The sequence below is a fragment of the Polyodon spathula genome, chromosome 13 (genome assembly GCF_017654505.1).
Source record: "Polyodon spathula isolate WHYD16114869_AA chromosome 13, ASM1765450v1, whole genome shotgun sequence".
NCBI classification, from domain to species: domain Eukaryota; kingdom Metazoa; phylum Chordata; class Actinopteri; order Acipenseriformes; family Polyodontidae; genus Polyodon; species Polyodon spathula.
In genome coordinates, this window is record NC_054546.1 from 25828372 (window position 1) to 25842564 (window position 14193).

A 14193-nucleotide genomic window follows, 5' to 3' on the forward strand; every position below is an offset into this window, starting at 1 on the left:
AATATAAGACAAGACAGTATAAACTGGATTTAATAACTGTAGTATACAATGGACCTTCTAAAGAAATGTAATTAAATTGGTGACCTCGCCTTTACTTGCTTGTAGCAGAGCGGTGATGGACATGGAAAGTGCTTTTTGGCAGTCGAAGCAAGACTCGCTGCTTGTCAGCAGTTTTGAATCCAAGGCCTTTCTATAATGAGCGATCTTTTTAAAAATTAACTAATGAAATACTTTTTGGCTACTGTATGCTTACACACACAGAGGAACCAACCTTTTAACTTCTGTCAAATTTTAGTTTTTCTGTTTTCTTTTGGGTGGGATGCCAGTCCATTGCAGGGCTATTTAGAGTGATCAATCATCCTGGCCAGCATGTCTTTGGATAGAAATTGGAGTAACTGTAGAAAACCCATGCAAACAAGGAGAACATGCAAACTCCACCCCTAGGCTGGAATCAACCCCAGGACCCTGGTGCTATGAGGTAGCAGTGCTAACTATTACACCACAGTGCCACCCCTGTTGCAATACAAACAAATACAAATAAATTGATTTTTCATAGCCTCCTCTGTGAGTTGCAGAATTTTATTTGTGTTTTGACCTGAGAGACTGTAGGCTACTGAAAATGCGGTGAGTAAGAAACATCAGCTTATTATTCCAAATTGCAGCCAATATTTGTACTTCAAATATGTTAATAATAATAATATTAGCAAGATAAATATATTGATATATACAGTGCAGCTCAACACATTTCTAATGGTGATATCCATATTAATAACTGCAACAACAAAAAAGTCCTGTGATGTAACTTGTATTATTTTGTGTATCTAAAATGCTTTTCTGTTTCAGAAATACACAACAAATGATACAAAGGCATCTTTAGGACTAAAAGAGCTTTCAAATCTATCGTGTCTATTTGTAGTGTGACACTTTATTTATTTATTTATTTACTTAATTCTTAGCAGATGCCCATATCCAGGGCTACTTGCAGTATCACATTACAGAACCTTTATCAATTCTGCACTGGAACCCACATGATTTAGAATGATACAAGCACTACATGGACAGCACATTATTAACAGCTTTTCATTGTTTTACATTTTTGAAGCAAGAAAAATATCAATAATAAAATGCGTTTATATTTTAAACATTGTCGAATTTTTAAATAGCGGTTTAGATTTTGGAAATGTTCCATTTCTTTTCCTATTAAGAACATAAGAACATAAGAAAGTTTATAAACGAGAGGAGGCCATTCGGCCCATCTTGCTCGTTTGGTTATTAGTAGCTTATTGATCCCAGAACTTCATCAAGCAGCTTCTTGAAGGATCCCAGGGTGTCAGCTTGTTGTGTGTGTCCTGTATGATTCAATTTCTTTTCCTATGTTGTGTGTTCTGTATGATTCCCGTTGCTGGTGTTTCTGCTCTAATCTTTTTTTATTGGGCTCCGTAATTAACTAGTTCAACCACTGTTCTGAAAAGGGTGCTAAAGAGTCCTATTTGTGAAGTGAGGGTTAGAAATGACCTTGCAGCTGTGAGTTACTGAATGGATAATCTTTAACAAACCCACAGTTACAGAGGAGACAGAAACTACATGCACTGGTATGCTGTCAGCATGGTTTAATATGACCTCTGTCTCTTTCTCTCCCCAGTCTCTCCCACCTGCTCTGTCTTTCCTTCTCCCTCTTCCTTGCTCCCTCTCTTTCAGAAGGAGTCTCCCAGATGTTTGGCTTGGTAGTATCCCCTCTTTTCCCTCAGGGGTACCCTGACAATGTGCTTGAGACCTGGGACATCGCTGTACCCCCGGGGTATGCCATCCAACTTCACCTCACTCACCTGGATATTGAGAACTCAGAGAACTGTGAATACGACTTCCTCAAAGTGAGTCTTCTCTACTTCAGTGAATCCGCCCCCTCCTTCCACTCTCCTCTCTCACCTGCCCTCTCCCACCTCCAACCCCTCTCTCACCTCCTCTTCCCTCTCCCTCTCCTCTCTCCCTCTCCCTCCCTCCACTCCCCTCTCCCACCACCACCCCTCTCACCCCTACCTCCCTCCAGAGTGGGGATGGTGGGAGGGGAGAGGGAGGAAGTTGGGGGGAGAGGGAGAGAGGGGATGTAGGTGGTGAAGGGATAGGGAGGGGAAAGGGTGGTGAAGGGAAAGGAGGAGGAGGGGTGGTGAGGGGAAAGGAGGGAGATGGGAGGAGGGGGGGGGAGGGAGGTAGGGGAGAGGGTGAAGGTCCCACTTCCATTCCTTCGGGGAGGCCATCCTCTCCCCGCCCCTCTCTGACTCCCCTTCCTCAACCCCTTTCCCCCTCCAACCCTCCACTCCCCTCTCCCACCTCCAATCCCTTCTCCTTACTCATCCCCTCTCCCTCCCTCACTCCTCCATCCCTCCCTCCGTCCCTCATTCCTCTCTCCCTCACTCACCTCTCTCTCCCTCCCTCCTTCTTCAGGTGTCTGTGGATGGAATGGTGTTATCCACTTTCTGTGGGGAGAAGTCCTCCTCTGAGCTCCGCTCCACAGTGAACCCGGCTCTGTACTCCACTCTGGGGTCCATGAGACTGACCTTCCAGAGCGACTTCTCAAACACAGAGAGACACACCGGCTTCTCAGCGTACTACTTTGCTGTAGGTGAGAGAACATAGGGGGAGGTGGAAGGGAGGGAGGGAGGGTGGGAGAGGAGGAAGGGACAGTACATTTCACACCTCACTTTATCTAGGATTTCGACAGCACCTATTCCAGGTATTGTAAAGTCTACAGCTCTCTTATTTAGACAGATAGAGATGGAAAGGGCTATCTGTTTTTTCTCCCTGTCAGATATAAACGAGTGTGATGACCCCTATACTGGCTGCTCTCACGACTGCAGTAACTATATCGGAGGGTACTACTGCTCCTGCCAACCGGGGTACCTTCTGCAAGAAGACAACACTACCTGTGCAGGTGGGAAGATGAGCCTTCCCCTCTCTCACTCCCCTTCTCTCCTCTCTCTCTCCTCTCAGTCTTCTCCCTTATCTCCCCCTTCCCCTCTCTCTCTCCCCTATCTGAATCATCTCCCCACTCTCCCCCTCCCCTCTCCCCTCTCCTCCCCTCACTGTCCCTTCTTTACCTCCTCCCCTCACTGTCCCTTCTTTCCCTCCTCCCCTCTACCCCTCTCTCCCCAGTAAACTGCAGTGGTGAAATCTTCTCTCTCCCTTTCTCTCCCTCTCCTTCTCTCTCTCCAGTAAACTGCAGTGGTGAAGTTTTCTCCTCTCTCTTGGGGTCTATCTCCAGCCCCAGCTACCCCAGCCTTTACCCTGAGAACTCGGCCTGCTCGTACAGCCTGCAGGTGGAGGAGGGCTTCCAGCTGGTCCTCGCCTTTGAGGGAGTGTTCGACATCGAGATGGGGGAGAGGGCGGCATGCGTCGACTCACTCAGGGTGAGGGGGTAATGTATCTGTGTGTCTGCATGAATGTCAAAGTGAGAGAGGGTCTCTGAGTATTTATTTCCCTCTCTCTCCCTCTCTTCAGATCCGGGCTGGAGGGCGGGAGTGGGGCCCGTACTGTGGCAATGTGGCCCCCAAGGACCCTGTGGTGACGAACTCGAACCACGCAGAGGTCCTGTTCAACACCGATGGCTACGGAGCCAACAAGGGCTGGAAAATCAAATACACAACCAAAGGTACAGATTGACTGTGTGCGTGTGTCTGTCTCCATGCATGAGAAAAAGGCAGCTCTCAGTTTACGCAGCTCTCTTTTTACAACTCTTTCCTGAACACTGTAAAGATTACCACAAATCCTTTCCAGATATGGACACTGTATAATTCTTCTTTATAACAGCATTTTTCTTCTTTTTCATTTTCAGCTAAAACATGTCCAAATTTCCTGACCGAAAACAGTGTGCTTGAACCGAAGCGGCTAGTACACCAGTTTAAAGACCACGTGAGAGTGACGTGCAACAAAGGCTATGAAATTGTCATTGTAAGAGATGGATACATAGTCATCACAGTTCCACTAAAGGGCCAATATCTCAAAGTGTTTGGTCATCCAGAGCTTGAAAGTATTTTAAAGTTTGTTTTATTCTGCATTCCAGGGAGCTAAAGGAAAAAATCACTTTGATTCATGGTGTCAGAAAAATGGTGTTTGGAGTGATATTGAAATCTGCCAACGTGAGTAGCCATGGGTTTATGCTTTCATTGGCAAGTTTCACAAACAAATGACTTCATGTGATGTGTTGACCTTTCATCTCTTTGCTACAAGCCCCATCTGCCTCCATCGTGCTATACAAATGTATTGTGGTTAGTTATTTTTTCTGCTATGTACAGTACAGTGATTTGCAATATTTTTTGTATAAAAAGTGCAATATAAATGAAATAAATAAATAAATACGTTTGTTTCATAATATTACAATAGACCAGGTGAGGGGACAGTAGCAGAGTTGAAAGATCACTGTATGCATCTTGTGATTTCTGTGGGATCAGGGCTCAGAAGGAGCTGGAAGGGTAAAGGCATGGCATGTGGTGTGAGGGTCAGTTATACAGTCAGGGGAGAATTGGGGAGAAAATCGGGGGTAAAATAAAAGAAGGAGCTGGTGACTAATGGTTCAGATTGACAGGTGGATTCTGATTCAGAGAGAAATAAAGATTCAGATTCAATACAGGAGGAGCAACGGAAGTGAGAACCAGCAGAGACTTTGGGAACATTACAATGAGGTGCAAGGGAGAGGTGGAAAAATAAAGAAAATGACATCAGAAGCGTTTTCCCAGTAAAGAGTGTTTTATCCTTTGTCTTAACGTTCCAGCTGTTGATTGTGGGCCTCCTAAGGAGATAGACAATGCAAACTTGAAGTTCATTAGGGAAAGCTCGCCAACGACCTACCAGAGCCAGGTCTACTATGAGTGTGAGGCTCCATACTACAAAATCAACATAGACGGAAAACGTAAGAATACACCCAGACAAGGAGACAGACCTACACAGTCACACACACACACACACACACACAGACACGCACACAGGCACACGCGCACACACACACACACACACAGACACACGCATGCACACACACACACAGACGCACACAGGCACACACACACACACACACATACAAGCACACATATGCACACACGCACAGACACACGCACGCACACACACACAGACGCACACACACACGCACACAGGCACACACACACATACACACACACAAACACATACAAGCACACGCATGCACACACACACACGCACACACACACACACAAACACTCACATATACACACAGACACAGACGAACACACATACACAGAGACACACACACATGTCAGACAGACAGGTAATTCTCTTACTTATTTTTCAGCTCAATTCACCTGTGAAGCTGATGGCATGTGGAGATCTAGTGATGGAAAATTAGACATACCACATTGTATTCCAGGTAGTAATAATAATAATAATAATAATAATAATAATAATGTAACACAAATGTGTGTCTTTTCATTCACATAAAGTCAGAAAAAAACAACATATGAATCCAAATTAACATGTATTTATACTAAAGTAATACAAAGATGACTACAAAAGATTTAGAAGTGAGTAGTTTTTTGAGATTTACAATTATACTGTATTTATAACTTTAGTATAAATACATGTTAATTTGGATTCATATGTTGTTTTTTTCTGACTTTATGTGAACGAAAAGACACACATTTGCCCATTTTCCCATTGGAAAAAGTGATATTTTGAAATATCACTGTCCTGGTCACAAAAGCAAAGTTTGTGGGGAATAATAACCATGTTCTATACTTTTGAGGCATAAGCAATTAGGAAATAACACTTACTACCCAGGAACAAAACATTTTTTTTTTTTGTACACAGTGTAATTAAAGCAATGCAAATCAACAAAGTTAATACAAAAACCCTTGTTATGTTTTATGGCAATTCTGGAGTCCAATCTTTTCTTTTGTGATTTACAATAGTTTAATAAGTTGTGTGTTGGGTATCTTGCATTATAAAAGATGTTTAAGCTGACAGACCCGCTCACCCAAACTGCAGAAGATGACATCTTGTATACAGTAAGAGATGCCCCATTCACCACAGATGAGCAGCAGCCCTTATTTCTTCCTTCTTTCTCTCTCCTCAGTCTGTGGTAAGCCCTCGAAGCCGCTGGAGTCTATCCAGCGTATCTTCGGGGGAAAGCCGGCCCAGCTGGGGAACGTGCCTTGGCAGGTGTTCTTCCAGTCCCCGCGGGGGGGCGGAGTGTTAATCTCTGATCGCTGGGTGCTCACCGTGGCACACATGGCAGAGGTCGACCAACCCCTGATCTACATGGGCTTCCTGGACGCAAGGAAGCTGGAGCAGGGAGTGAAATTAGAGGTGGAGAAAATGATCCTACACCCCGCATACAAGAGGCACTTTGGAGATTCACCGCAATACAACTACGACAACGACATAGCGCTCATCAAACTCAAGGGCAAGGTAAAGATGGGGCCCAATGTGACCCCCATCTGCCTCCCTCAGACCAAGGAAGAGGGGCAACCAGAGCTGGGGAAGATCGGGTTCATATCGGGATGGGGGCGAGTCAAACCAAGACAGGCTGGCAAGATGCCGGTGTCCCCAGTGTTGCTTTATGCGGGGATCCCTGTAGCGAAGACACAGAGCTGTGCAGACGTGAAGCCCATGGGATCCGAGATTCAGAAGGAGAAGTTTGTGATCACAGATAACATGTTCTGCGCTGGGATGTCAGGTGTGGATAGCTGTCAAGGAGACAGTGGGGGGGGCTATGTGTTTCAGGGAGAGGACAGCGTGTTCCAGTTGAAGGGGCTTGTATCTTGGGGTATAGAATGTGGTTCCTATGGGTTCTACACAAAGGTTGCGAACTACCTGGACTGGATACGCGACACCATGGCAGCAAACAAAGACTGAACAGAACAGTTCAGTTTGACACTGCAGTATAATCCTTTCTTGTTTGTTCATTCATTTACTAAATTCTTGCAGGGTTTTGCTTCATTAAAGCAGCAGACAGACAGTGTCCCAAAGTAATCAAGTCCAGTGTGACACTCAAATATAATCCTTTTTAGGTGTCTGTTGGTTATTTTACTACATTCTTACTGAGTTTACTTTCATTAAAACTACAGAGTCCCATGATTCAGACTAGTTTGTTTGTACTTTTTCAGCTGCAGGGACACAAGCTTCATCCACTGCTTGCCACTACATTTATGATAAAAATAAATAAACCCTGTCTGTAACCTTTAAGAGCATATGACAAAATGTAGTTGCGTATCTAAATAAAGTAACACAAATGTTAATGCTGCGTTTTGTTGTGGTTTTTATTATTCAAGAAGTTTTTACATTCCCATCAAATCTACTCAGATGGAAACAGAATTCAATAAATGTAAACAAACTCCAGAGAAATTTGAAAGACAGGCATGAGATGCCAGTGAATCACCAATTCTGTTTTCTGTCTCTCTGTGCAACTGAGACCCCCAGACTGGAGGCAAGCCTCTAGAATCAGCTGAGGTAGTGATTGGATAGACCAGAGCACTGGACCGATCACAGGGAGGATTTTGGCAGTACAAAGTGGACACAGCTACGTGACTACAACCCCTTACACTAAAACAAACACGCTGAAGCACAACTGTTTTTTTATATTTGTTTTCCACAGAGCCACTGAGCCAGCACATTCACCCAGAGCACCACTGCAAAGAACAGCACAGCACGGCACATACACCCAGAGAAGCATTACATCTGCACAGCACAGCACATACATCCGGAGCAAAACTACCTCTGCACAGCACAACACAGCACATACACCCGGAGAACCACTACCTCTACATAGCACAGTATATACACCCGGAGCCATCTACACATCACGGCACATACACCCAGAGCATCACTACCTCTGCACAGCACAGCACATACACCCTGAGCACCACTACCTCTGCACAGCACAGCACATGCACCCAGAGTACCACTACCTCTGCACAGGAAAGCACAACACAGCACTGCACATACACCCAGAATACATCTACCTCTGCACAGCACAGCACAGCATGGCACATATACCCAGAGCACTATTGCCTATGCACAGCTCATCACAGAACATACACCGGGAGCACCATTACCTCTGCACAGCAAAGCACAACAAATATACACGGAACACTACTACCTCTGCACAGCACAGCACAGCACGGCACATACACCTGAGCACCACTACCTCTGCACAGCACAGGACATACACCGGGAGCACCACTACCTCTGCACAGTGCAGCACATTCACTCGGAGCACCACTATAGCTGACAGCACAGCACAGAAAATAAACCCGAAGCACTATACCTCTGCACAGCACAGCACAGCAAATATACCAGGAGGATGACTACCTCTGCACAGCACAGCAAATACACTGGGAGTACCACTACTTCTGCACAGCATAGCCCAGCACATACAGCCGGAGAACCACCACCTCTGCACAGCACAGCACAGCACATATACCCAGGGCACCACTACCTCTGCACAGCACAGCACAGCACATACACCCAGGGCACCACTACCTCTGCACAGCAGAGCACATTCACCTGGAGCACCACTAACCCCTGCAAAGCACAGCACATACACCCAGAGCAAGAATATCTCTGCACAGCACAGCACATACTCGCAGAGCGACACTACCGCCGCACAGCACAGGACAGCACATCATGGCACATACACCGAGAGCACTATTGCCTATGCACAGCGCATCACAGAACATACACTCGGAGCACCATTACGTCTACACAGTACAGTACAGCAAATATACTCAGTGGACTACTACAGCTGCAAAGCACAGCACATACACCAGGAGCACCACTACCTCTGCACAGCACAGCACAGCACGTACACCCGGAGCACCACTACCTCTGCAAAGCACAGCACAGCACAACAGATGCACCCAGTGCACCACTACCTCTGCACAGCACAGCAAATACACCGGGAGTACCACTACTTCTGCAAAGCACAACACAACACATACACCTGGAGCACCACTACTTCTGCACAGCACAGCACATTACCCTGGAGCACCACTACCTCTGCACAACATAGCACATACACCCAGTGCAAAACTACCTCTGCACAGCACAGCACAGCACAGCACAGCACATACACCCGGAGCACCACTACCTCTGCACAACACATACACCCAGAGCACCACTACCTCTGCACAGCACAGCACAGTACATACACCCGGAGCACCCCTACCTCTGCACAGCACAGCACATTACCCCGGAGCACCACTACCTCGGCACAGCACAGCACATACACCCAGTGCAAAACTACCTCTGCATAGCACTGCACATACACCTGAAGCCCCACTACCTCTGCACAGCACAGCACAGCACAGCACATACACCCGGAGCACCACTACCTCTGCACAGCACAGCACATACACCCGGAGCACCACTACCTCTGCACAGCACAGCACAGCACATACACCCGGAACACCACTACCTCTGCACAGCACAGCACATACACCCGGAGCACCACTACCTCTGCACAGCACAGCACATACACCCAGAGCAAAACTACCTCTGCACAGCACAGCACATACACCCAGAAGCACCACTACCTCTGCACAGCACAGCACAGCACACCCCGGAGCACCACTACCTCTGCACAGCACAGCACATACACCTGGAGCACCACTACCTCTGCACAGCACAGCACATACACCCGGAGCACCACTACCTCTGCACAGCACAGCACAGCACATTACACCCGGAGCACCACTACCTCTGCACAGCACAGCACATACACCCGGAGCACCACTACCTCTGCACAGCACAGCACAGCACATACACCCGGAGCACCACTACCTCTGCACAGCACAGCACATACACCCGGAGCACCACTACCTCTGCACAGCACAGCACATTACCCCAGAGCACCACTACCTCAGCACAGCACATACACCCAGTGCAAAACTACCTCTGCATAGCACTGCACATACACCTGAAGCCCCACTACCTCTACACAGCACAGCACAGCACAGCACATACACCCGGAGCACCACTACCTCTGCACAGCACAGCACATACACCCGGAGCACCACTACCTCTGCACAGCACAGCACATACACCCGGAGCACCACTACCTCTGCACAGCACAGCACAGCATAGCACATACACCCGGAGCACCACTACCTCTGCACAGCACAGCACATACACCCGGAGCACCACTACCTCTGCACAACACAGCACAGCACATACACCCGGAAAAAGTAAATGATTACTTTTCACAAGTTTTTACAAAGGAAGATACTGACAACATGCCCCACATGTCATCCAGTTCCTATCCAGTTTTAAATAACTTTAGCATAACTGAGGCAGAAGTGTTAAAGGGACTAGGAGCGCTTAAAATAAACAAATCCCCTGGGCCGGATGAGATCCTCCCAGTAGTACTCAAAGAAATGAAAGAAGTAATTTACAAACCGCTAACCAAGATCATGCAGCAGTCTCTTGACACAGGGGTGGTACCGACAGACTGGAAAATTGGAAACGTAATACCGATCCACAAAAAGGGAAACAAAACTGAACCAGGTAACTACAGACCAGTAAGCCTGATTTCTATTATATGCAAACTTATGGAAACTATAATAAGATCCAAAATGGAAAATTACCTTTATGGTAACAGGGTACTGGGAGACAGTCAACATGGTTTTAGGAAAGGGAGATCGTGCCTAACTAACTTGCTTGATTTTTTTGAGGATGCAACATCGATAATGGATAATTGCAAAGCATATGACATGGTTTATTTAGATTTCCAGAAAGCTTATGACAAAGTCCCGCACAAAAGATTAATTCTCAAACTGAATGCAGTTGGGATTCAAGGAAACGCATGTACATGGATTAGGGAGTGGTTAACATGTAGAAAACAGAAAGTACTGATTAGAGGAAAAACCTCAGAATGGAGTGTGGTAACCAGCGGTGTACCACAGGGATCAGTATTAGGTCCTCTGCTATTCCTAATCTACATTAATGATTTAGATTCTGGTATAGTAAGCAAACTTGTTAAATTTGCAGACGACACAAAAGTAGGAGGAGTGGCAAACACTGTTGCAGCAGCAAAGGTCATTCAAAATGATCTAGACAAGATTCAGAACTGGGCAGACACATGGCAAATGACATTTAATAGAGAAAAGTGTAAGGTACTGCACGCAGGAAATAAAAATGTACATTATAAATATCATATGGGAGATATTGAAATTGGAGAAGGAATCTATGAAAAAGACCTAGGAGTTTTTGTTGACTCAGAAATGTCTTCATCTAGACAATGTGGGGAAGCTATAAAAAAGGCTAACAAGATGCTCAGATACATTGTGAAAAGTGTTGAATTTAAATCAAGGGAAGTAATGTTAAAACTGTACAATGCACTTGTAAGACCTCATCTTGAATATTGTGTGCAGTTCTGGTCACCTCGCTATAAAAAAGATATTGCTGCTCTAGAAAGAGTGCAAAGAAGAGCGACCAGAATTATTCCGGGCTTAAAAGGCATCTCATATGCAGACAGGCTAAAAGAATTGAATCTGTTCAGTCTTGATCAAAGAAGACTACGTGGCGACCTAATTCAAGCATTCAAAATTCTAAAAGGTATTGACAGTGTCGACCCAAGGGACTTTTTCAGCCTGAAAAAAGAAACAAGGACCAGGGGTCACAAATGGAGTTTAGAAAAAGGGGCATTCAGAACAGAAAATAGGAGACACTTTTTTACACAGAGAATTGTGAGGGTCTGGAATCAACTCCCCAGTAATGTTGTTGAAGCTGACACCCTGGGATCCTTCAAGAAGCTGCTTGATGAGATTTTGGGATCAATAAGCTACTAACAACCAAACGAGCAAGATGGGCCGAATGGCCTCCTCTCGTTTGTAAACTTTCTTATGTTCTTATGTTCTAACACCACTACCTCAGCACAGCACAGCACATACACCCGGAGCACCACTACCTCTGCATAGCACTGCACATACACCTGAAGCGCCACTACCTCTGCACAGCACAGCACAGCACAGCACATACACCCGGAGCACCACTACCTCTGCACAGCACAGCACATACACCCAGGAGCACCACTACCTCTGCACAGCACAGCACATACACCCAGAGCACCACTACCTCTGCACAGCACAGCACATACACCCGGAGCACCACTACCTCTGCACAGCACAGCACATACACCCGGAGCACCACTACCTCTGCACAGCACAGCACATACACCCAGAGCACCACTACCTCTGCACAGCACAGCACATACACCCCGGAGCACCACTACCTCTGCACAGCACAGCACATACACCTGGAGCACCACTACCTCTGCACAGCACAGCACATACACCCGGGAGCACCACTACCTCTGCACAGCACAGCACATACACCCAGAGCACCACTACCTCTGCACAGCACAGCACATACACCCAGAGCACCACTACCTCTGCACAGCACAGCACATACACCCGGAGCACCACTACCTCTGCACAGCACAGCACATACACCCGGAGCACCACTACCTCTGCACAGCACAGCACATACACCCGGAGCACCACTACCTCTGCACAGCACAGCACATACACCCGGAGCACCACTACCTCTGCACAGCACAGCACATACACCCGGAGCACCACTACCTCTACACAGCATAGCACATACACTCGAAACACACTACCTCTGCAGAGCAAAGCACAGCACAGCACAGCACAGCACATACACACGGAGCACCACTACCTCTGCACAGCACAGCACATACACCTGGAGCACCACTACCTCTGCACAACACAGCACAGCACAGCACATACACCCGGAGCACCACTACCTCTGCACAGCACAGCACATACACCCAGAGCACCACTACCTCTACACAGCATAGCACATACACTCGAAACACACTACCTCTGCAGAGCAAAGCACAGCACATACACACGGAGCACCAATACCTCTGCACAGCAGAGCAGAGCACATACACCCAGAGCACCCCTACCTCTGCCCAGCACAGCACGTTCACCCGGAGCACCACTACCTCGGCGCAGCACAGCCAACACTCTGGAGGACTTTTCAGTACACAAAGGTGCATTGTTGGATTGGGATTATTTGTGTGTTCTTTTGTTTGGGACTGCAAACCTGCCATATAACCTCCCGCACCATTGCTAGTATAAGCGGCTGATTTATTATTTGATTATAAAATCTGGATGTTTTTGAAACCTGGACTTGCTGTTTGGACAGTCACTTCTCCCCCACACCGCTCAAATCCTGACAGTCCCATATTGTCTATGTATACCACTGGTGGACATATTTCGTAAAGATAGTGTACATTTTCACAGCTATGCTGATGACACACAGTTTTATATTTCTGTGAAACCTGGGTATACTTCTATGGTCTCTGATACAATTGAGTGTCTGAATGATGTCAAAATATGGATGTCTCAATTTTTTGCATTTAAACCAAAGTTGAGTAATTTAACTTCAAACCCAAAATCAGAGGCCAGAAATTTGGGATTCACATCTGACTCTGATTTATTTTGAAGCTTATATCTGTAATGTCACCAAAGAGTCTTTTTATCATCTACAAAATTTTGATAAGATTACATCTTGTCTTTCATTGCTGGATTCTGAGAAGCTAATTCATTCTTTTGTCTCATGTAGTTTTGATTACTGCAATGCTCTTTGTGCTGGGTTACCAGACCAGGCTTTTTCACTGTTACAACTTGTTCACAATGCAGCAGCGCGGGCCAGTTAAAAAAAAAGAAAAGTGACCACATAACACTGATACTGGTTTCTCTACACTGGCTTCCAGTAAGATATAAAGTTGATTATAAGATCCTACTTTTGACTTACAGAACACTTCATGGCCTGGCACCTGATTGTCTAAAGAGCTCTTGTCTCTGCATGTACCTAGATGTGCCTTAAGATCTGGTCTTCTGTCCCTCCCAAAGATTAAGACAAAAAGGGAAAGAGAAAGTGCTTTCAGTTACAATGCTCCCAGAATGTGGAATAACTAACATCTGACATTAGAGATGTGAAGTCACTTATTTTTAAATCAAGATTAAAAGCTCACTTTTTTATAGACATTTTTAAATATAGATTTTAAAAAATATAGATTTTTAATGTTTTGTTTTTATTGACTTAAAAAGTGCTTTGAGATACTGTTGTATGAAAGGTGCTATATAAATAAATAAACATACTTTATTTACTAATGAATTCATTATCTCATTGTCTGTCTGT

The 14193-nt window shown here is 45.9% G+C and overlaps 1 protein-coding gene across 1 annotated transcript; it reads left to right on the forward strand.

Annotated features, from left to right (window-relative positions):
• The first annotated feature begins 503 nt into the window (after nt 1-503).
• On the forward strand, nt 504-7259 carry LOC121326273 (complement C1s subcomponent-like). Its single transcript, XM_041269513.1, has 11 exons — nt 504-624; nt 1643-1871; nt 2443-2620; nt 2807-2929; nt 3211-3404; nt 3496-3646; nt 3830-3945; nt 4058-4133; nt 4766-4903; nt 5315-5389; nt 6095-7259. Exons 1-11 carry the CDS (start codon nt 620-622, stop codon nt 6874-6876), a joined length of 2067 nt encoding a protein of 688 aa, XP_041125447.1. The 5' UTR covers nt 504-619; the 3' UTR covers nt 6877-7259.
• The last annotated feature ends 6934 nt before the right edge of the window (nt 7260-14193 follow it).